This window comes from Periplaneta americana, chromosome 2, assembly GCF_040183065.1.
Source record: "Periplaneta americana isolate PAMFEO1 chromosome 2, P.americana_PAMFEO1_priV1, whole genome shotgun sequence".
NCBI classification, from domain to species: Eukaryota; Metazoa; Arthropoda; class Insecta; order Blattodea; family Blattidae; genus Periplaneta; species Periplaneta americana.
In genome coordinates, this window is record NC_091118.1 from 77,045,228 (window position 1) to 77,071,043 (window position 25,816).

General features: G+C 34.4%; 1 protein-coding gene across 5 annotated transcripts in view; it reads right to left on the minus strand.

The window, feature by feature from the left end:
* Positions 1 to 25,816, minus strand: part of Vha36-1 (V-type proton ATPase subunit Vha36-1) — a 45,298-nt gene that overhangs the window by 10,896 nt on the left and 8,586 nt on the right. For 4 of the 5 annotated variants that reach the window (XR_011330909.1, XM_069818004.1, XM_069818003.1 and 1 more), the window contains exons 4-5: positions 19,940 to 20,155; positions 2,575 to 2,819 (exon numbers count right to left, since the gene is read on the minus strand). Coding sequence is in view for 4 of the 5 variants with exons in the window: in XM_069818004.1 (XP_069674105.1) it covers positions 2,593 to 2,819; positions 19,940 to 20,155 (443 nt within the window). In the remaining variant the exon portion in view is untranslated. Of the gene's footprint in view, positions 1 to 50; positions 2,820 to 19,939; positions 20,156 to 25,816 lie in introns of those variants that run through there. The other variant, XM_069818001.1, reaches the window with a different exon arrangement.

Below are 25,816 nucleotides of genomic sequence, written 5' to 3' on the forward strand. Positions count from 1 at the left end.
ATTACATATAGTTAACGCTCAACATGAACAAAATTAATGGAATGATGTAGTTCTGTTAACGATTTTTATGCCATACATTACATACAGTTACAAAATATACAGTTTATTTACATCAACATTTCACTCTCATGCAGTGATATTGTGTGAATAAATCAATCTGAAAGCCTTTGAGTTCCCACCTACAAAATTACTTCAACATAACTGCAATAATCCCCACAACCAAGCTACTGTGATTCTAACAACTCTTCTGCTGCCAATACACATCTCCCCCTGCTTACATGCTTATATGTTCATAATACTGTCTTACAAGAAAGCTTTTGAGATCTGCTTGTTCCTATACATTTTGTAAATAAGCTACTAGTAAAGTTGCCAAGTTACACATCCAACATAGGGGGGAGGGGGGGAAATAGGAAGTTCGTTACTCTGTCACAGGCCACTGAGTGCCAAATACTTGTTCAATGGTGATCGAAGTTTGTTACATTCACTTTTTATAAGGGATCTCAGAAACAATTTTGTTTTTAAATCAAGCAGAGAGCTTACGAAAGGCAATGTTTACTGCATGAAAGCTGTGGCCCACCCAGCCTTTCTTATATAGGAAAACATATAGAACTGAAGACAGCAAAGGCAGCCATTTCTACGAATCATGTAAATAATATGTGGAATGAACTCTTTTTATCTAATGGCCAGTATCTGTATCATTTATCCAAGTGTCCTTACATATGGGTGATGTGCTGAAGCAGTAATTCTTTATGTTGCCATAGGGGGAGGCGAACTACATAGTAATGCATGATGATTAATGGAGTAATGGTGGAATGCTGGCAGGGGAAACAGGAGAGCTGATTTTCTAGCTGTTTGGCTAATGGTTTATGAATCATGTTCAGCAATGCCAATATATGAATAAGTATTCAAGAACATGCAGTTTCATATCACAAATGTAACTATGTAAAAGTGGAGAATTTTCATAATTTAATTCAAAATTTTACGAAGTAGTCCTTACTGGTCGAATGTAATGTTACAAGTTCTCACATAATGATTTATTGTTATGAATCAGCTGGCCACTCTGAAGCTGTGATATGAATTACAAGATATAGCAATCTGGTGGGAAAACTGTAAATTATTGCAGCATATATAAAACTTCTTATGACAGTTAAGTGTTAAGAGAGCAAACTTCTACAAAATGGAAAGAAATACGGTAGAGACTGAAAAAAAAAAGTACAAGTAACAAACATCCAATCACTTGAGTGAACTAGGAACAAGAAAATCCAAAATTCAATTCCAAAATTTAATTTTCATATTGGGAAATAATACTGGATATCCACATGGTCTGCTGCCATTACCCAGTAAATCATTAACACTTTGAATCAAATGACTGCTTCAAATTGCCTCTCAGTTCTATTATCTCCTCTTTGCTAAAGTGGTATGCCTAATTTTCTTCTCACTGCTAGAAATCAGGGATGGGGAAACTCTGGTCCAAAGGCCATTTAGGACACATGAGATTTGTTGGACCCTTTACTAAGTTAAGAATGTCATTAATCATAATCAAGAAAAGCAGAAACGCCTTATAAAATTGAGGGATTCCTTTCAATTTTAGAAGTGTCATTATATATGTCCTCCATCTAGACAGGAAGTATAGATGTTTCGCTATGTAGTGGCAACTCTTCTGCGTCTTTGTTGCAGTGAACTGTTTGTTGTTTCTCGGAATCGGTTGAGATAAGAGGTCAGGATGTCTATGCTTTGCATATAATCATGTGGCGAAAATGTTTATTAATATAACTTGTCTTACCATGCTATAATACTAAGAGTATCTTACGCATAAATAGAATTTTTTTGCTTCTATGAAGCTATCTTTGCTTACATTTATGCTGCATTTATCATTGTCACTCAATCCAATGCTTACTCCCAAACAACGAACTACCACCACATAGTGATAGATCTTTATGATGGAATAACTAACAGCCTCAGTTTTAATACAGTATTAGTAATAGAATGCAGATTATAGGTTTATTAACATTGGCACGTTCTATGGAACACATCTCATACAACAGTCTTGAACATGAAACATCCAATAATGTGGCCGTTGTAATTTGGTCGTAACATATGTAGTTCTGATTATAGGTAGTTCACAGTTTTGTTTTACAAAGATTTCAAACAAAAATGGTGAATGAATTGACACTGTGCCAACATCCAATACAGAACCAAATTTTGACTAAATTTCCAGGAATATTCAGCTTTCCATCTCTTTAAAACATGAGCTTAAGTATATTCTTTAACAAAAATTCCTTACCACAGCCTAAAAAAAAATCACTGATTTCCCGCAATTATGTATAATATCGGAATTCACAGGATTTACAATCTGGTCCCTTTAAGGTCTAACTTTTTTTTTTAGTGGACACAAAGACATTTCCCCACCCATGCTATAAATAAATGTACAGACATGTTTCATGATTTCTTTTTCTTTTTTCTCCCTCGAGAAATTCTCTCTCAAAATTTGTATGTGTATGTTATTCGAGCAAGTGCAGTAAAAACATTGTAAACAAAACCCCTGCATTTGCTCTGTGCCATTCTTGCAGTTACCTAAGTACAAGGATGTGCTTAGAAGAGCAGATCCTCATCACCCTCGTCCAGCATGTTGGGTGCATGGACTTCCAAACCCTTCTGCAGTGCCGCCTGTTTCAACTCTTCTGCCTTCAGTTCAGCCTTCTGGCGAGCAATGCGTTTCTTGTCCTGAATCTTCTTCAGCCGGTAGAACTCTTCTCTCTCCAGCTCATCCAGTTCTGAGATGATGTAGGCCAATGTCTTTTCAATACGTGGTATGATCACTGTAAGCAATAAATAACAGTAAAGCCGTGCAAGGTAGATTTTAAAGCAGCTTTATTAAAATCGAATGATTTAAATTATAAATACATTATTACTGCTTAATGATAGCCTAAAGTCCTTAAAGAATCTTTCCCAACAAAAAAATTTCTGCCCATTCCTATCAGTAGCTTCCTTCGTCATCTTATTCAAATCCTGCTCAAGTAGAGTAGACGCAAGAAGAGCTTGCTACGGAAAGCTGCGCGAACTTTTGGAAATGTTCGGGTACACTCGACCTCGCTTCGATTCGCAAACTGTCGATAGTTCTCAGTCGTCTGCTAGCTTGATGTTTCAAGTGGGATTTATCACAGCGCATGTAACGTAACCTAAACCTAGTTGCAGAGTAACTAATAACATAACATTGTTGAAAATACAGAAGCACGATTTTTTTACATATAAAATCACTAAATGAAATGACAAAGATGTTATAAGAAATATGTAATTGTTGAAATACAGAAGCACATATTTTTTTACATATAAAATGACTGAATGAAATGACAAAGATGTTATAAGAAATATGTAATCGTGTAATAATTGATATTTGACGTTGTAATAAAACACTAATACTATGTGATTTTATTAAAATGTTCCGATAACCAGGGTACTATGGTCGGTTAATTTTAATCTGTATATACTCCTTATGTTATGAGCAGAGCCTGTTTCGTTTTTCATAAATTTATGAATGTTATAAACAATTCCCTAGTTTGACTGTGTAACGTTTTATTAGCACTTCCTAATTTAGAGCCAAACGGGGGGCATTGTTAAGAACATAGAATGTTATACAGAACTCTGTTATTTAACAAACACACTTTGAACTATATAAAATTCCTGATATCAGGGATAAAACGCAGAATATGCATGTATACGCTGACTTCTATCCGCTCTGCACAATACATTCCACGATACAAACAGCTCAAGACTGCACTTTCGAATGTGCCCTGTAATCAGCATTAGGTGTTTCATAGCAGCCCTGTAACAAGCAATGCAACACGAGGACCGAATATCGTTCTCTGAGCATCAGTCAAATGGGCAAGCTTTCTTTGTGCTTCCTCTACTATTTCACATCAACCTACCAGTGAGGGTAAGTCGAGAGAAATTTTCCTTTTTTGGAGAAAATAAATTATCAATTTTAAAAGAAAGGGGGAAAAGGGAAATGTTTATCATTTCATATGTATTTCAGGGAAATTTATGGGTTTAGGAGAAAGCAAAAAATGTATAACATTAACTAGACATCTCTGATAATTAAAAAAATAAAAGTTAAGTTCAATAATGGATACCTTAATTATGCAAAAATATCATTTAACTAACTGTGTAAGCAAGGTGCGAATTAAGATTTCTGATGAGGGGGGGACAGACAATACCTCTTTAGTTTAGACTTCGAACTCATTTTGCCATCATTAATTCACATATCAATTCATCATCATGCATATAACAGCCTGGGTTAAGTTCAAAGTGCAGCATGCTGAACACTACAAGCATCCAACCCTCTTGAAATTTCTCCGAACTAAACGTATTTACGTATCCTCTTATCTTAATACACACAAACTGATGACAACAGAGTGACAGAGGTAACCTCAACTGCATTCGATACGGCTCAACGCTCGGTCGCACTGAGTTGCTTGTCTTGCATCTTGATCTTGATCATAATAATAATAATAATAATAATAATAATAATAATAATAATTATATAGATGAGCAGGCTTAAGAGATAAGATGTGTAATTCCTAAGTTATTGATTGTTGTCAGCTTGCCGGTGATGATAATACATCAATATATGCAATTAGAAAATGGGTCACAGTCCTGCCATCTATCCACAATATGCGGAACCCGAATCACGTAAAGTGAAGCGGGTAGGCATTGGAACAAACATACATACAATACATCAATATTATTTTCTTTGCTTACTTTATACTTTATAAATTATACTCGTATTAAAACAATTATATTTTGTGAGGGGGGGTAGGAGTTATCCCTGACAGGGATGTTAATATGAATTTATGAGAGGAGGATAAGTTTCCAATGGGGGGGATCCCTCCATCCCCCCCTCCATCGTTAATTCGCACCCTGTGTGTAAGTAATTAAATGCTACTTTTGAATGTTATCAACAATTACTATAAAGTAGACTTTCTTGAAATTTGATGACAAAAACTGTTGAAAAGTTGAATGATAATGAAAAAGATGTTATCGACCAAATTTTGGTTAAAATGTGTAAAGTTTATAAAATGATGGTGCCAGATTTTTGGTTGTTGCACTGTGATATGGAGAATCACCCAACATTCAAAGACTACATATCTACTTCATCACTAAATCGGCAGGGAAAGGATATCTGTTCAATTCGTTGTTACAAATTCTAGGTCTCTTGGTTATTGTTCTTGGCCAATATAAATCTGAGGGGAAACTTATGCTCTGAAAGGGAAACACGGAAACAAAGCAACAACAGGTGCTGTTTTTCTATGTAACTCCGCCTGAATTTCCATTAAGGAGAGTCACTATCTTTATGCTACTTATATTGAAAACATCAAATGCAAGACTCATAACTCAGCAAGCAATAATCGCATTGAATTAAATTTCTCTTACAGTGCATTGCTATTATGCCTATTTCTATTTACACTAGTAAAATCAATATCCTAGAACATGTCAAAAAGATGGCTGGGAATTCTTATTTATTTATTTATTTATTTATTATGTATTCTGGTGGAGTTCAGGCCATGTTCAATTACACAAAAAAGAACATTTGCAATTATGGCAACATTAAACTAAAAAAAAAGAATACAAAATTCTTTAAATAAATTTAATAGTACATTATGCAACGAGCCTATAATGGCAGAAATTAAGACACGAGCATGTTTATGAAATGGGAGCAAGCGAGTTTCATAATTTTTTATACGAGTGTCTAAATTACCATTATTGGCAAGATGCATATGACTGTTTTTGTTCGACAATAATTAAATGTCTAAGTTTTGAGTTTTTACAAATATCTTACCTCGTAACTTTACTGATAATGAAATGGTGATCATGAGTGTATTTTCAGCGCATTCTCAACTATTGCAACAGATGGCATCCACGGACCATTTTTTTTTTAGAAATGTAAATTTGTGTCTTTTCAGCATGTTCCCAAGTAGTGCAATAGATGGCAGGCACAGAGCCCTTGTGTGTCGAAGCAGTATTTACCGAGTTTTTGCAGGAATTTGATTTGAAGATTTTAGCCTCAAAGCAATACACATTAAAACACAGGAAATGAACTCAATTTATTACTTACTTACAAATAGCTTTTAAGGAACCCAGAGGTTCATTGCCACCCTCACATAAGCCAGCCATCAGTCCCTACCCTGAGCAAGATTAATTCAGTCCTTACCATCATATCCCACCTCCCTCAAAGCCATTTTAATATTATACTCCCATCTACATCTCGGCTTCCCCAAAGGTATTTTTCCCTCCGGCATCCCAACTAACACTCTATATGCATTTCTGGATTCGCCCATGCTGTGGCCATGCCAGAGAATCAGTCCCATTCCGAAGCCTATTTTGGGGTTTCATGACAAGCTGTTTTTTACCGTGATGGGTTGTTAGCCCTTCACCCAACCCACAAGCTGGAGAACCACCTTTATTGACTGTCCGCAACTGCTTATTCAATATATAAGCAGTTACCCTCCATATCTGGAGGCCGTCTCCTCTATCCACAACCTGAGGACACGCAATGCCATGGTGATAGGGACCGACAATACATAGACTCAGTTTATTAGAATATTAAAATTAACATGAACAGAAATTTTATTTTAAATACATGTTGTTGACTGTGCAGTTTGTGTCTGCCATTTTGGATTGCTCTTTCAAGGCTTGTAGGTTGTTGAGCGTACAATATTAATCAATATCACATATGCTTAGTTGGAAATCGATAGATGTAATGACATAATGAATAGCAATACTTTAATGTATGTCATTCAGGTACAGTTATGTCAATGTAATTAATGTATTATAGTATGGTCTAATAAAAAATCATTATGCATGTTGCATTATTACGAGTTATTTTATTTGTAACCTTCTAGGTTGCATTAGCCCATTGCCGCTAATGAGAAATGATATTCTGTGGATTGCACTAGCATGCTCCCACAAAGGAGCAAGATGTGTGTAACGTGTTACAGAAATAGTAATTGACATTTTTTTTTCGAATAGGTGCTTGGAAGTTGTCCTAGGGAAGAACTGCTGAGAATCAAGAGACATAACATTATATGTATGACACTGGCCAACACGCTTCAAGCTAAAGGAGTAGAAGTTCACGAGAAGATCCACTGCCGTGCAGATAATGGTAGCAATCGTTGATTTGACATTATCCCAATTAATCAACCAAAAGCTGAAGCTGAATTTATCAATCCTACTGTTGCTTAATCAACTGTCCGAAGACAGGTCTGAACCTCATATGTGATACCAACAGGGCATAACATGAGGCAACTAAGCCAGGAGATAATGGAATAGGTTGGCCAGTTTTCCCCCTTCCATTGCTTACATCACTGACTAATAACATATTACACTAATCACACTTCAGACGTACGGTATACAAACAATTGAAGGGGTGAGAATGATATAGTTCTAAGCCACACAGACAAAATTTTACAGGAGAGTGTATTAAAGGTTTAGAGTCCAATGCTATTAAGTGGAGTATCATAAGTTCTTCGGTATATACTTATGTCGTTTGTTGAGTAATTTTTATAATATTTTACTAGTAGTTTCCTCATATGTGTAAGAAATTAACTTGCACGGTTTTGGACTATCTCTTTTCTCTCATTCAATTGTTCTTCCTCTGACACATACCAAGTAAGATATACTGCCTGATAAGAATAGATGTACATATCAGCCAGAACCTCAGTTTGAGGAATCAATCCTACTATTCGGTTCGAAATATCAAGTGGACAACCAGCAGAAGTCGACAAAAAGAAAAAGGACATAAACAAGCCTACCATACCTTTTAGACAAGTATAATCTAAATTTTATCAAAGTGACAGTCTTTTTTGGTTTGCATAGTACCATTCCGAAATTTTTTTTTTGAATGGAGAGAAACTTATAAAAAAAAGTTTACAACACTGTAATATGCATTATAACTACTGAAAATGCTATATTAAGAAATCACTTATAAGGTATCCGAGATTCTTAGGCGAAACTTAGAGAAGAAATTTATTATGTATTTCACAATCTGTATTTATCAAAATCAAACTTTGTGAATTATTCTGTCTCCCACATTTTTATATTAATTAAAAAATTGTAAGTTATACTGTGTCATTATGGCAAGTCTGATTTGGCCCAGAATAAATAAATATATAAATACAAAATAAATAAGTATATAAATGAATAGATATATAAATAAATAAACAAATAGTCTTATAATGGGGCTGCAAGGGAGGAAGGAAGATAGCATTATATCTGGGGATCATGGATACTGGAAAAGGAAATACAAATGTGATTATCCTTGGGGACGAGAAATTAATATTTTAGCAATTAGTACTGGAAAGTTTTATGATATGGCGTTATTAGCAGAAGAGGAGACAATACTAAGGAATATGCTATTGGAGTTAAATGACAGCTGTGAGCAGTATGGGACGAAAATAAATGCAAACAAAACGGAAACCATGGTTGTCGCAAGAAAAATAAAGAAGGTAAACTTACGAATTCTAAATGAGGCATTAGAACAAGTGAACAGCTTCAAATACTTGGGATGTACTATAAGCAGTACCATGAGCTGCAGCCAGGAAGTCAAAAGGAGGACAGCAATGACAAAGGAAGCTTTTAATAGAAAAACGAGCATCTTCTGTGGACCTCTGGAAAAAGAACTAAGAAAAAGACTAATGAAGTGCTTTGTGGCATTGTATGGGGCAGAAACATGGAATTATGAAGAGAAACGAATAGAAGCATTTGAAATGTGGATATGGAGAAGAATGGAGCGTGTGAAGTGGACAGACAGAATAAGAAATGAAGTTGTGTTGGAAAGAGTGGGTGAAGAAACAATGATGCTGAAATTGATCATAAGAAAAAAAGGAATTGGTTGGGTCACTGGCTGAGAAGAAACTGCCTACTGAAGGATACACTTGAAGGAATGGTGAACAAGAGAAGAGTTCGGAGCAGAAGAAGATATCAGATGATAGTAGACGACATTAAGATATGTGGATCATATGCAGAGACTAAGAGGAAGGCACAAAATAGGAAAGATTGGAGAATGCTGAGTTTGCAATGAAAGGCCTGCCCATGAGCAGAACACTTCTGTATTTATGTATGTAGTACTGGTTGCGGAAGGTTTTTAACATTTTAAGATATTTGACAAGACTATCACATTTATATTATGTTGCACTACAAACTTCGTATTTATAATATGATTTAGGATATGTAGATATCGCATGACAATGTATCTAAAGATTCCCTAATAATGCGAAAATGTTAATACAAATACCATTTCAACATTTTACTTCTATTAACACGTGTTAATGTAAAAATTATAGTGTTAAGTCATATGAGTGAAAATTAAATATTCTTTATATTCATAAACTTAGTCTATTGCCATAATTATGATACTTGAAGTGTTCAAAAAAGGAAAATATGGACATAGAACACAACAGATCTTGTCCAGCGTTAAAGATCCATTCAGATATGATTAAACATTTGGAAGGATGGAGGACAATTACGATGTTATAAAATTCTGAGCACACAGACTTCAAGTGTAAGGAATTTGACAACTGGCAGTTTGGCATGCTGTGTGCATTATACAAGAGTCAACAATAGCTGCCTTCTTAACAAATGCCGTATCTTCCAAGACAGCAAATGCTATTGGATAACTCATAAATATAACGAATTAATAATAAGAAAACTAAGGATGCAAAAAAAGAGCTGATGAACACCAAGACAACAAGCCTGAGAACAGATGCATATCACATGCATATGTCCTTCGCACACACAAACATATGCATGCACACAAACGCACACATATCTTCAAAACTGTTTCCCACACATTACACACTGAAGGTGCAGATGTCCCCTCTAGACAATGTGAAACCAAATGATAATAAGATTTCATGATAATGGTGCATAATAATTTTATATTTAATCATAGATGCAGCACCCATGAATCAATGATGAAGTAAAATTACTTCACTCATAATCAATTATACTACAAAGGATTGAATTAAAACATTGCTATACTAGACATTCATATGATTGTTGCAGACTTAAAAATGTTAAATAAAAGTTATCGAGTCATTCTCAACAATATAAAAACACTACCCATTAATGGGCAGCAATTAAAAAAAAAAAACATATTCTACAACGGCTACTTGAAAATGAACATGTGGATACTAACAACAATAATAAATGTGTTATCTTTCAAAATGTTATCTGAATCATTTATAGTACACCAGTTGAAAATGGCTGATCGATTATAACTAGTCCTTGGACATCAATGCCATTTCATTGCTATGTGATTGAAAATAGTTGAATGCACAGAGTATAGATAGGACCCCCTCCCTACCCTGAGCAATGCATCAGTCATCAATTATTAATAAGTATTTAATGAATTTCAATCTTAAGGCATATAAACTTGCAAATGTTTATTTGCTATTTAATAACAATATATGAACGTTTTCGCCGTTTAGGGCATCTTCAGATATAACAAAACATATTATCTGGACCTATAATAACATATTATGCAAATAACAAGGAAAATAGAGAACAATATATGTGATACATGAAATTCATGAGCTTTATGTAGATATAACATGATACAGGATGAATATTGAGATAATCTTTGAATTTGAACTTAGACTGGACGAATATTTTATTTTATACATATAGCTCATGTTACAATTAATATACAATGTTTAAAATTTGTCAATGATGTTAATTTTAAAATTTACAATGATGATAATAAAATATTTAAAGTAATCATGGCTGAAAGTTGTCGTAAGTTACAAGATAGTATGCGTAGTTAATGTTCTTGTGTTTTGTAATTATTTCGCTTAGAGAGGCCGTTGGCATTTGAATGAATGTTGTTTGACGTTGATGACTATTTTACAATTGATATACAGTGATTAAATTAGTCAATGTTAAAATTTAAATTTTATAATGAAGATAATAAAATATTTAGAGTAATCATGGCTGAGAATTGTCGTAAGTTCAAGATAGTTTTCGTAGTTGATGTTGTGTGTTTTGTAATTGTTTCACCTGAAAATAGAGATGAGGAGATAATAATAAATGCAAAATATAGACAAGTTATTATATAGAGACGCAGATAATTATTATTATAAGATTACTTGTTAAAATTGTTGTTTATGTTAAAGAATTAGTGTTGGGTGTAATTAGTTGCGATATTGAATAAATGCTCGTTAATTGTGAATGTAGTGGAATGTACGATAAATTTCGTAATAGATAAATCATGAGTTGGGTATGATTTTTAATCATTCATTGAAAATTAATAGAAAGATCAATATTATAATTCGTAATAATTAGATGAGCTATAATATCAAATATATGTAAAAGATTTTACGGCAGCAGTAATAATTATTATAAGATTACTTACTTAGAGGTCATTGACTTTGAAATGGCTACTCTGACGTGATGACATCCTATTACGTGTTCTCAGGTTTATGAAGTATATAAATGAAGAAGTTCTATAACTGAAAGAATATTAACTATTAATTTACTTTCAATTTTGATATGGGGATATAATTGTTTTAATGAATTTTGACGGCATTCGAATACTTACATTTGTATGTACTGGTGTTGATGTGTTGGAGGTTTTAAGAGAACTGAGGCCTAGATAATCGTGTGTATTGAGGCATGTAACGGCGCAAGAATATGAAAGGAACTATTTGAATGGCGTATTAAGATCAATGTGAATAGGTATGTTTTAAATTGCATACAGTGGATTTTTAAAGTTTAATAAATTTTCGTTGATTATATTTTGATCTTTATTATGGTAATAGGCAATGAAGAATTCTTCTGCTGCATTTATGAATTTATTGTCATTGTATGTTTTTAGGATACTTAATGTGTTCTGGTGATGACCTAATTCATGTCCAGTATTAATTAAGTGTGTTGCATATTTTGATTTTTCTCTATTATTTTTGAAATCGTTGACATGTTCCTTATATCTTGTTTTAATATTGCGTTTAGTTTGGCCTATGTATTTCTTACTGCATGTGTGACATTTAAGCATATATATGCCTTTGCTATTTAATTTATCTATAGGATTTATTGTGTTATGGATATTATTGTTTAACTTATTATTTGTTTTGAATGCTATGTTTATGTTTTCTTTATTAAAGAAGTTTTTTAATTTGTTAGATATGTATTTATTGTAAGTGAGTGTTGACCAAAATTTTGATTTATTATTATTTGTTTTTGTTAAGGTAGTGTTTGTCTGTCGTTGTCTATTGTTTTCTTTTTTCCGAATTAATTTTCGAATAAGGGTTTTACTGTATCCGTTATCATTTGCAATGTCTAAAATTCTTTGTACTCCTTTTTTATATTTATTTTTGGATAATGGTATTTGTGTTAATCTATTTATTAGGTAATTAAACATACTTTGTTTTTGGTTTTGGGGATGTATTGAATCTGCGGGTATACTATGTGTTGTGTGTGTTGGTTTTCTATAGATATCGTATTTCAATTCAAATTTATGTTTTATTATTTTTAAATCTAAAAATGGAATCGAGTTGTTTGTTTCATGTTCAACTGTAAATTTTAGATTTTTATGTAGTTTATTAAATGAATCAAGAATGGAATTGTCTATTGTAGTGTTCTCATAAATTATGATCTTGAACTTACGACAATTCTCAGCCATGATTACTCTAAATATTTTATTATCTTCATTATAAAATTTAAATTTTAACATTGACTAATTTAATCACTGTATATCAATTGTAAAATAGTCATCAACGTCAAACAACATTCATTCAAATGCCAACGGCCTCTCTAAGCGAAATAATTACAAAACACAAGAACATTAACTACGCATACTATCTTGTAACTTACGACAACTTTCAGCCATGATTATTTTATTTTATTTATTTATTTATTTATTTATTTAATAATAACATATACATAAAAACGTTACATTAAAATACCCCGAAAGAGCAAAGCTCGTGTTCGGGGACAGTTCCGTTACATAGATACACATACTTTGTAGACAAAATACTTAAGAAAAAAGCTCACATAAAGATTGTAATAAAATTAGTAAATAATAATACTAATAATAACTGAGTGAAAAAAGAGACGATGTTTAGATTGATGGATTAATATTAAATTATTATTAGTAGTATAATTAGTGCAGGTCATGTTGACATAGTAACCAAGATAAAATAGAAAAATACACTTAGGATAGAAATAAACTTGTTTTACAATACATGGTACATAATATATATACAGGGAAGTCTGTCATATAAATTTTTTAATTCTGGATCTGAAAATTTCATTGCTTAAAGTAGTCAATTCTGGATGAAATTTTATTATCGAATTATATAGCCGTGGACCATAATTTGTACTGTGTAGTAAAGCAGCAGATGTGAAATATTTAGGTTCAACTAATTTAAGAATTTCATTTCGTCTCGTATTATGAGCATGTGGCTGAGCTACAAATTTCGTTCTATTTTTATGATAGAATTTCATTAAAGAGTATTCATAAATTTGGTCAATTCTAAAAACATTCAATTCAGAATGGATCAAATTTGTTGGATAATCCAGTCGCCTTTTCAAACAAATTTTGATTATACGTTTTTGCAACATAATTAGAGGAAAAAGAGCAGTTTTTGTAATGCCTCCCCATCCAATTATACCATATTGGATAACAGATTCAACTAGAGCCAAATAAACCAAACGTAATACGTGAGTAGGCAAGTAATGGCGAAGGTTTACAAATTTGTAAATTGTTTTACGTATTCTGTTACATAAAAAGGTGATTTGTCTATCCCATTTCAAGTGCTGATCAACAATAATTCCCAGGTATTTCACATCTACAGATTCTTTCAGGCAAGGGCATTTACAGGTTGTAGAGAGTTTACAAAATGAGTTGTGGATTATTAATTTTAAATGAGAAAGTGATTTCAATTTGTTCAATCCAGAGACTAGGTCCAGATAATATGTTTTGCTATATCTGAAGATGCCCTAAACGGCGAAAACGTTCATATATTGTTATTAAATAGCAAATAAACATTTGCAAGTTTATATGCCTTAAGATTGAAATTCATTAAATACTTATTAATAATTTACCAGGCATATTCATACATAAAAATGAATTGTAAATTAATCAGTCATCAAGTCTGTAAACAAGTGAAATACGTGAATAATTTCAAGGGGAAAAATTGTTCCGGGGCCAGATATCGAACCCGCACCAAGGCTCTACCAACTGAGCTACCCAGGAACTCTACCACATCACAATTCAATTCTCCCTTTATATCCACAGACCTCAAAGTCAGGGAACCAACATTTAGTGCACACAAACTCTGTGTGACTAGAATTGTGGTGTTCTGTTAACGAACAGTGACTTGTATTATGCAAATATAGCTTTCAGGTATACAGTAGCATGCAAATTAATCCGAACACGACATATTTTTACATTTTCTGTCATTGTTGGCCTCACAGCTGCTCATACCGCTTTGACATCTGTGGTACGTGTAATTCCATTGTTGAAGGTCTGTCATTATGATTTTTTTTATAATATGTGACATTTTGCCTGTCGTTTTGTACTTATAAGCATTTCACTTGTGTTGAAGACTTAATACTGCAATCCTGTGTACATTCTGTCGTCTTCACAAATGGATACAACTCCACGAAAACGGTCTAAAATTATAACATTAGCAGAGCATTCTTCTATGACACAGAGGCAAATTGCTGCAGAATGTCACATCGGTTTGGCTACTGTTAATTCGATGATAAAACGATACAGGGAGACTGGATCCATCACACCCCAGAAAAAAGGAAACCGTGGCCGGAAAAGGAAGACTTCACCTGCAGATGATCGTTTAATTGTCAGGAAAAGTAAATTAAATCCTAGACTAACTGCTGTCGACTTAACCCGCGAGTTAATGCCTACCACTGGGGCGAATATTCACGTCACAACAGTGCGGCGCAGGCTTTTGGAAGCTGAACGAAGGGCTTGTAAGCCTATTAAGAAGCAACTGCTAACCCCTGTTATGTGCAAAAAAACGCTTAATGTGGGCAAAATTACATCAACACTGGACAGTGAATGACTGGAAGAATGTACCTTTTTCCGATGAGTCTCATTTCGAGGTCCACGGCCACCATGTTTTTTACGTACGGAAAGGATCCGAAAAAGTAACAGCAGCTCATCTCCAACAGGCACCCAAATACCCCCTAAAGTAATGTTTTGGGGTTGTTTTACACATGAAGAGCCTGGAGCATTAATACCTATCAAGGGAATGATGAATTCTGACAAATATATTCACTTATTGGAAACCAGAATCGTACCCCAGCTGCAAAAATCATTTCCGGATGGCAGAGGTGTGTTCCAACAAGACCTGGCACCATGCCATACGTCTCGAAAAACTACAGAATTCTTCAACAAGAAGAATATTCAGGTACTCCCCTGGCCATGCAACTCACCCAACATCAACCCCATTGAGAACTTGTGGTCAATTTGCAAAAGAAGAATGCAAAAAATGGATTGTTCTACAAAGGAGAAGATGATTTCTGCCCTCATTGGTGTATGGTTCGCGATGAAGAAATGAAGAATATTTGTGGGAAATCAGTGGAATCCATGCCAAATCGTCTCAGAGCTGTTATTAGGAACAAGGGAGGCCACATAGATTACTGAGGTATGTCTTAGATCCTTTTTTTTATCCCGTTTGAGTGTTTTTGCATAAGTAATTACGTTGTTCGGATTAATTTGCACGCTACTGTAGCTCCCTGTGAAGCTGATTTGAATAATTTCAAGTGAAAAATTGTTCCGGGGCCGGGTATCGAAGGCTAGCCATGTTGCGTTTAGGCAAAAGGTCCTGTGTTCGATATCTGGACCTGAAACAATTTTTCCCTTGAATTTATACCTGAAAGCTAGATTTGCAAGTACAAGTACCATATGAACTGAAATTTTGAAGACCGGCCACTGTCATCTGATCAAACATGCCGAAAACAGGTACTAGAAAGATGGCTTCATTTGTACATGAATACAAATGTATTTCGATTTAAAGAGACAAGATATTTTATAAATTATGTCATGTAAAACTAAAAGGGGAGAGAAGAAGTTTATTGCAACTCTAAAACATATACTGAAAATGTAAGGCTGCTAGCAAAATCGTTGATATCACAGCAGTTTTATGAAAATTTGAAATTAATCAGTCATGTGTCTTTAACAATAAAACAAAATTGTCAATATGGCACTGTCTAATTTCCTTAAACCTTGTGAAAAATTTATCGCGACATTTTACTGAAATATAAAAAAATATGGCAGCTGAAAGAACAAGTCAATCAATCTATCTCCTTACTGTATCCAGCTATTTGCTGACAACATAGGGTCCACTATAGGTCACTGTAGTCTTTTCAGTCCTTGTTTTCCATGAGAAATGAGGTGTATTTTGATTGGTGTTCATTATTGACGAATGTTCCTAGTTTTTTTATTTATTTTTTTATTTTACTGGGTTATTTTACGACGCTATATCAACATCTAGGTTATTTAGCGCCTGAATGATATGAAGGTGAAATGAGTCCGGGGTCCAGCACCGAAAGTTACCCAGCACTGTTCCTAGTAGCCAGAGTTGGGGTGTAATCAATATATATTACAGATCTGTGTCTTCTGTAACTGGTACTGATAATTTTAATTTACTTCTTTTGTGGTTTATGGATGGACAGTATAGAAGAATGTGTTCCAGATCTTCATCATGATTATTATACCACAGACAAGTAGGAGCATCAGAAAGGTGAAATCGGTGTAGGTAAAATTGTGTGACAAGTGACCTGTTCTGGTTCTTGTTAAAAATGTTTGAACATGTCTGGGCAAGATTTTGTACATTTCCAGGTCATTTGGTTTCTTTTGTACAGACTGTACAATTTTTCCTTTGTCAGAAGAGAGTTCACTGAAGCAAAGGCACTGGATAGAGGTATTACTTGAAGAGATCTTGGTTGCAAATATGTTGCCTGTTTTGCAATGTTATCGACAGTGACAAGGTATCAGTAAGTGTTTTAGAAAAAAAACCTTTGATATTCAGCAAATTCTAATACATATATGGAGTATAATGTGATTAAAGAAACGACATGTAACTGTAACTCTAATATGCCAGATACCTGTAAAATAGGTTACTTTCGTTTTTGGCACCAGTAACGGAGTTTTTCACAATGCAAACTTAGTTTGGGTAATATTCGAAGTTTTTATTTTTATATTTTTCAAAAGTACATTGTTATTCGTTGTGACAGCTCTAAATATAGTAATTAAGCCATAAATAACACAGATTTGTTACTGTACACATACATTATTTTATTAATAGTAACTCTTTCTTTTAAGTTATACAGAGAAAATTGCTGCACACAATATAACTTGTACTGAATTCACATGGCTATTTTCTTTCCATGCCCACCTGTACCTGTGCTCAAAACAACACAAACCATGTAGCAGTAGAGACTTACTTATTATGGTTTTTAAGGAACCCAGAGGTTCATTGCCACCCTCACATAAGCTCGCCATCGGTCCCTATCCAGTCTCTACAATCATATCCCACCTCCTTTAAATCCATTTTAATATTATCCTCCCATCTACGTCTCGGCCTCTCCAAAGGTCTTTTTCCCTCCAGCCTCCCAACTAACACTCTGTATGTATTTCTGGATTCGCCCATATGTTCTACATGCACTGCCCAACTCAAACGTCTGGATTTAACGTTCCTAATTATGTCAGGTGACAAAGATTACAGCTCTTATTAGATTTGTTCGCACAGCAGTTCCAAACTGGTTTGAACAGTTCTGGTCATCGCACATGGATTTTACTGTTTGCACAGCACAAACTTCAAACTCAAACTGTTTCTGACTAATAGTCACACGTTCATACAGCATGCCAAACTGAACTCAAATCGATTCCTGACAATCAGAATTGATTTGCGAATCAAGTGCAAACTAATCTCAAATCACAGATGGCGCATGCACATCAAGATAGTTTTGCCATTGTTTTCTGCATGTTATTTACAACATAACCTATACGAATATGCCATAAATAAATAATCAATTGTATTTTAGTTCGGAATATGTATGATAAGATTTTCTTGTGTTAAATTCTTACTTACCTTATTTACATGTTTCGACCTTTTTATGGATCATCCTCAGAACTGGTCGTTGTTGGTCTTGGCGCCTCTTGTTTTGTTTCCTGTGAGGGTGTGTTCGTATGGTATAATGTAGAGTCAAAGAGTGTGTGTGTTCTGAAATTGAGTTGTGTGTTGAGAATTTCGTTGGGGTGTGTTTTCGTGTGTCTGTATATTTCATATTGTTCTAGTGTGTTAAGTTTCTGACTTTTTGGTTGGATGTGTAGTATTTCCATGTCTGTGTTGATGTCTCTGTGGGTATGGTTAGCATTTGTGATGTGTTCTGCATATGTGGAGGTGTTTTGTAATTTTTTTATGGCTGTGACAAACAAATACAACCACACAGGCATATACAAACTCAAATGTAACACCTGCAACAACTTCTACATAGGACAGACAGGCAGATCATTTCAAACACGTTACAGAGAACACATCACAGTTCTGAGGATGACCCATAAATAGGTTGAAACATGTAAACAAGGTACGTTAGAATTTAACACAAGAAAGTCTTATCACACATATTCCGAAGTGATACAGTGTTAAAAGTTGTGTAATCAAGATGTGTACTTTAGTATTGTTGTTTTTCGTATAATTGCCATTTTTGAGGAGGGTAATACTATATATAAGCATGCATAGGTACTATTCTAAAGTTTTACAGCATAAGTTATAAGCGTACTATTATTTTTTATTCAATAGTTGTAATATTTAATTCTCTTGATATGTCATGTCAAACTATTTTTATTTAATTTATAAAACCAATATATATAGTATGAACGAAGTTAATGTTTTTAATTTAGTTCATTTTTAAAACAAAAGCCACAGTTTGTAATTATGAGTATGCTCTTGATAAATATTAACGTTATACTTCAGAATACTGTGTAAGTAGTCATGTATGTACAATGACTGTCAATTTATACTTCAGAATACCGCGTAAGTACTTATGGAGCAAGACTGTGCAAATTGAAAATAATTTAAAAACGTGTTTTTTTTTATTGATGGTACAAGGGTAGATACATAAATAAGCGCATAAAAAAGATATCTTGCACCAATGATGAAATAACGACATATAGGTTATGTACTTATGTGGTATTATTCTGAAGTCGTATCCAGATTAATTGTAACAAAATTATTTTCCGGAAGTGTTTTAAAATAGAAGTTAGGCTAATTTAGGCCTGTAATTGTTCTTTCAGATGTCTGATTCAAACACTTATAGTGATAACGATATGGAATATATATCCAATGGGGATAAGTTAGACTTCGTGAAATTATCTGAGGAAAGAGACAGGCCCTAAAATGAAACTTATTTTCAACATATTATCCCTAGGTACAATAACAGCGAATTTATTATTTCCGTGTAACCTGCCATGTAGCAGAGAATCTCCCTCAACAATTTGAAGTATCACATTATTTTAATTAATTGATTCTGCTGTCACAAGTTCAAATACGCATTTAGACGGCAGTGGTTCCTACCAGTTTGGAAATGCATTCATACAGCTCAAATCACAGATGGTTTGAAATTGCTTTTCAAACCGATCATGCACATTAGGTGAAGTTGGGACAGTTTGCATACAGTTCTCAAACCATCACAAACTTGCTGTACGAACAAACCTATTATCTCTCACTTTTTAAACAGGCAATCTATATAGTAAGAGTTCATATAACCTAAAGTCAAAAGCAATGATGTCCGATAACTAATTATAGCCTACATTATTATGCGTTGGAGTCTACTTTTTGAATCTTACAACTTGGTACAGGTTACATTAAACTAACGCATTTCCCATTGGCAACCTCACCTTGTTAGTTGCATCACTTACCATGCTCTATAGCGTTGACTCTCCTATTGGTGATTTTTATCACTTCGTCTAATGTGACAAAGGACGTCTGCAGTGACGCCAACTCAACCAATAACTTCACAGCACTCTGGTAGTTCTTCTTCAGCTTTGCCAGCTGCTGCCCACCACGAGCCAAGCCAGCCAGTTCGTACGTATCAGTCCCATCCTGGTAGCTCTCGAATACTGGCAAAGTCACACCTGCAAGGCACAAAACATGACAAGAAGGAATAAAGACTGGATTGGTCAGCCTCATGGGTCGAGCTAGTTATCTTAAGTTCAAAGCCAACTGAGTGAAAAAGATGCAGATGATAGATTTTAGCAATAATCAAATTTAGCATTTTATTAGAATTTTCATGGTAGAATTTATAGTCCTATTGCTCTAATTTCCGGCAGCCAATCACGTTGCAGGTCGGCTACATTTGCGTCTTGTGATTCACTGATGAAGATGTTAAGCATTTCCTAGGGCTGGATAAATACTTAATATATAATCGCCCGCCATTTTGGCTCTTTCGTTGGCGTTCGCAGAAAGCACACGAGGACGTTATTTGCCACTCAATTATTTGCTGAATTACAGTGTGTTTGATTTATTATCATAGGAGCTACGACATGATAATATTTAACGGTGTGGCAAATAGATCCCTCGTCTGGTAGCTCGATAACGAAAGAACAAAAAGTGCGAACGATACTACCTACCTAGCCTTTATAGAGCCTTGACTTCCTAAGACGTAAGCAAAGAGGAGGAGTCACGCCAGGAATAACAGCATTGCGACTATAGCATGTTGTACTTACTTAAGGCTTTTAGAGAACCCAGAGCTTCATTGCCACCCTCACAAAAGCCCTCCATCAATCCCTATCCTGAGCTAGATTAATCCAGTCCCTATCGTCATATCCCACCTCCCTCAAATCCATTTTTATATTATCCTTCCACCTACATCTCGGCCTCCCCAAAGGTCTTTTTCCCTCCAGCCTCCCAACTAACACTCTATATGCATTTCTGGATTTGCCCATACATGCTACATGCCCTGCCCATCTCAAACATCTGGATCTAATGTTTCTAATTATGTCAGGTGAAGAATACAATGCTTGCAGTTCTGCATTGTGTAACTTTCTCCATTCTCCTGTAACTTAATCCTTCTTAGCTCCAAATATTTTCTTAGGCACCTTATTCTCGAACACCTTTAACCTCTGTTATCTCTCAAGGTGAGAGTCCAAGTTTCACAACCATACAGAACAACCCTAATGTAACTGTTTTATAAATTCTAACTTTCAGCTTTCTCGAGAGCAGACTGGATGACAAAAGCTTCTCAATCGAATAATAACAGCCATTTCCCATATTTATTCTGTGTTTAATTTCCTCTCAAGTGTCATTTATATTTGTTACTGTTGCTCCAAGATATTTGAATTTTTCCACCTCTTCAAAAGATAAATTTCCAATTTTTATATTTCCATTTCATACTATGTTCTGATCACGAGACATAATCATATACTTTATCTTTTCGGGATTTACTTCAACATTTATCTCTTTACTTACTTCAAGTAAAATTCCCGTGTTTTCCATAATAGTTTGTGACTTATGTCCTAACATATTCACGTCATTTGCATAGACAAGCATTTGATGTAGCCCATTCAATTCCAAAACCTCTCTGTTACCCTGGACTTTCCTAATGGCTAGAGCAAAGTTAAAAAGTAAAGGTGATAGTGCATCTCATTACTTTAGCCAGCAGTGAATTGGAAAAGCATCAGACAGAAACTGCCCTATACGGACTCCACTGTACATTTCATTGAGACACATTTTAATTAACTGAACTAGTTTCTTGGGAATAATGTTGCATTTTGTAACTAGAAATTTTGATGGTAGAAACTTAATGTCATCACCAGAGACCAGAACTTTGGCAGAATGCCTTTTTAAATGTGTTAAATCCAGCTTCATTTTGAAAGTAAATCTTTACGAATTAGACCTTTGTGAATGAAATGTCACAGTTTTATGTTGCCCTTTTCTGCTTTTTTTTTTTTAATATAAATGCCTAATTTACAAAATAAATGTTTTTTTTGCCTTTATTTGATTATTTATCTATTATTTATTATTAAAAATTGCCTACAGGTATATTTTAATTCATTTCTATAACCGCTACAATGAAAGTGACTTCACGGAATGTATATTATTGTCTTTCAGTCAGTTCATATTCTCTTTGCAACAATGAGTGCTGCCGTGCAAAAATGTATAACAGTAAGCGTTTTAATTATCGCTTGTGTTTATTTAACAAGGCAAGAATGAGTGCGGGTCTAACATTATTTTTAACGGTTATTTTTCTTTCAGTTTTCATTGCGACATCGTTGTAACTAGCAGCAAGATGCTGAAATTCAGTGTTCCTTTACGCAGTAAATTGCAAAGTTACGTTAATACTTCTGGATCTGACGAATTTTGTACTGACAGTACAGTACTACATACAAAATATGTTAGCAGTCAGTGAACTACGAAAAGAAATATTTCATATCGCAACAAATCAGTACAACCAAACACAAAAATGCACTTTCCAAGGCTACTGGGAAGATTTCTTTGTTTCCAACAGTAATTGCAACATCAAGTCGAAAATCTCAATATGCATTCGACTTATGTAAAGCTTTTCTTGCTGACGAAATCCCTTTGTGGTAAATGCAAGGTTGTGGGTCTAGTGCAAGGTTTTTGTAATTGCCTTTTATTGCGTATTTTAGCTATTTATAAAACCTTTTTGCCTGCCTATTTTAACTATTGGTCTGCATGCTGCATTCTTCCTTACTTTTCGTGTATACCTGTATTCCGAATTCTGGATGATCTTCATTTTCCAAGCAATACTCCACACCGTAGAATTTTCCATTTACTTTCAACTTATCTTCATATAGTTTTGCAAAATGTCCTTTTGCCCTAGCCGCTTTCATAAAAAGAAGCAATAGTTTCCTTCTGTGACTCACTTCAAATGACAAATCTTTTCTACACACAATTTTTAACTACTGAGCCATCTTCGATTATTCAAAATGACTTCTCTGATTTTGCTGATTCCTTCACTCTAAATCGCTAGCAATGAGTGCATTCTAAAAACAGTCATATCCCACTGTCGCACCCTATATTATCTCATCTCATCTTTATTTTTTAAAAGTCAAACAATGCATTAGAAGCTTCTAGAAACATCTCCTTAATCATTTCTCTTTTTATAAGCTATGATCTTTGTGACATAGTATGAATGATGTCTCAGCTGATCCTTTATTCTTGTATGTTCTTTTTAATAAAATTGTAGTTGTCCAAGTAATTTGGATTTTGGCTGCCTCACTTTTTTTTCTCACAGTAAGATTTGAATGAAAAGATTTTTCAGCCACCAAATGAAGAGTTTTGTAGTGTCATTCTATGTTTCCTTACTTTCCCATAGCTACACTTGCATTTCACAACAAACATACACTATTACCCATATGAATGTAAAGAAATAACCTCTTTCCATTCTGAATGAAAATGATAAGTCTTGTATTTTACTTGTACTCATCATTATTGCAAACCTTACATGAGAACAAAATGTTTGACTTCTAAACAATGAAACTAAGTCAGTCAGTCATACTGGAATGTTTCTTTTTTTTTTAATCCAATGCCACCAGGTTGTCTTTCGACATTTCTGGTCTTCTCTCCTGGCCGTGGCTTAATTGTAACCCACTTGTGAGGTTGGGGCGCCTGGAAGGCGGAGTTACATTACCCCGATCATACTGGAATGTACAGCAAACCAAATACATCATAACAGAACAGAATCAAGAGGTGTTACAGTGCAGACAATCTTGCTTGAGTCAACAAAAATATCCCCACGAGCTACTGGTAGCTTGAGATTAACAATTTGCTGGCACTAATCTAATGTTATGATTCTGTTATGGTGATCATCATCCAGTGTACAATGTTGGCGATCATCATCTGAGCTGTTTCCTTTACAGTAAACATAGTCATCTTTCCTGTCGAAAGTACAGTATTATGCCAATCAGAAAATTAGACTGCAGGCAATAATTTTGATGAATCATTTAGCGTTGGAGTCTAGTTTAAGTCTCATTTTTCTAGTAAAGAAGAGCTAAATGATATCAACAATATGCATTGTTGTATTTATGTCAAGTTTTAAACAGAGACGGGCAGTATATTTAAATAATTTTCTGAGCAAGCGATGTGTCAAAATGAATTACATCATTCATTATAAATTATAGTGGTTAGAATATTCAAGCTTTTGTCCAAGATAAAATCAACTTAAAACTAGTTTTAAAACACACTTCAGGAAAGGCGAGGCTCATAGTGGGCTGTTGTGCTGCTGCTGCTGATGATGATGATGAAAACACACTTCATTAGGATTTTAAAATCACCTCAAGTAATTGGTTACATTAATCGTCATTATTAAAGGTTGGAATTTCGGGGAAAATATTCCCTTGACACCGGTTACCAGAAATAGGGTCCATGATTAAAATGTCCATAAAAATATGTCCATATCCAAAATGATCACACCAAAATGTCCTGAGTCATAATGTCCATGGTTCTGCAATGTCATGGTTGCTAAAATGTCCATCAGAATGTGGACAGAATGTCCATGAGAAGTCTATAGCATAAATGTGTTTATGAGGTTAATAGTTCAACAATAAATTTCGTATTAATTGTTCATGGTAAATGTGGTAATTATAAATTATAAGCGAAGTGGAAAGGGACCCTAAAGTGACAACTTCCCAAAGGATAAACCCCTTCTTGCTTTTAAAGGATTTCTATACCAGCATCATGACTGTAATAAGAACAGAACTAAAATTTATTGTCTTTGTAAAGAACGGCGAATTTGTAACTTTGTAAAGTGTGGACACAAATATCACAAGCAAGAGGAGGCCATATGCAAATAAAAGAGCCAGTAAATAAAACATATTTGACTAATCAGCAACAAATTCTCTGGATGGTCAATAATAACCAAATCTTCAAGTAAAATGATGAAATTCTCATATATCTGAGGGGGGATTGGAGATTGCCTGGAAAATGGGGCTCCTCTTCAAGTACCAGAGGAGCAATAATGTAATATACATAATAAATTTTAAGAAATTAAATTTTGGTCCTGGACATTTATCTCATGGACATTTTAACGTCATGGCCATTTTAATTTCGTAGACATTTTGTCACATGGACATTTTAACATATGGACAATTTATGGTGGAAGCCTTAACACTCTATAGGCTATATACATCCCTGCTCTAACAACACTAAATTCAGTTTTTTCATAAACACTGTCTTTAAAAATATCTTAATGTCCATCATCTAATATCTTCTTTTCTCCTGAACTCTTCTCCCGTTCACCATTCCTTCCAGTGCATCTTTCAGTAGGCAGTTTCTTCTCAGCCAATAACCCAACCAACTCCTTTTCCTCATCATTCTTTCTTTACTCACTCTTTTCAACACAACTTCATTTCTTATTCTGTCTGTTCACTTCACACATTCCATTCTTCTCCATATCTACATTTCGTTTCTCTTCTTCACCTCGTCTTAATGTCCATGTTTCCGCCCCATGAAATGCCATACTCCATACAAAGCACTTCACTAGTCTCGTCTTTAGTTCTTTTTCCTGAGGTCCGCAGAAGATGCTCCTTTTCCTATTAAAAGCTTCCTTGGCCATTGCTTTCCTCATTTTGACTTCCTGGCAGCAGCTTATGTTACTACTTAAAGTACACCCCAAATATTTGAAACTGTCCACTTGCTCTACTGCCTCATTTAGAATTTTCAAGTTTATCTTTTGTATTCTTCTTCCTATGACCATGCTCTTCGTCTTATTTATATTTACCTTCATTCCATACTGCTCACAGCTGTCATTTAGCTCCAGTAGCATATCCTTTAGT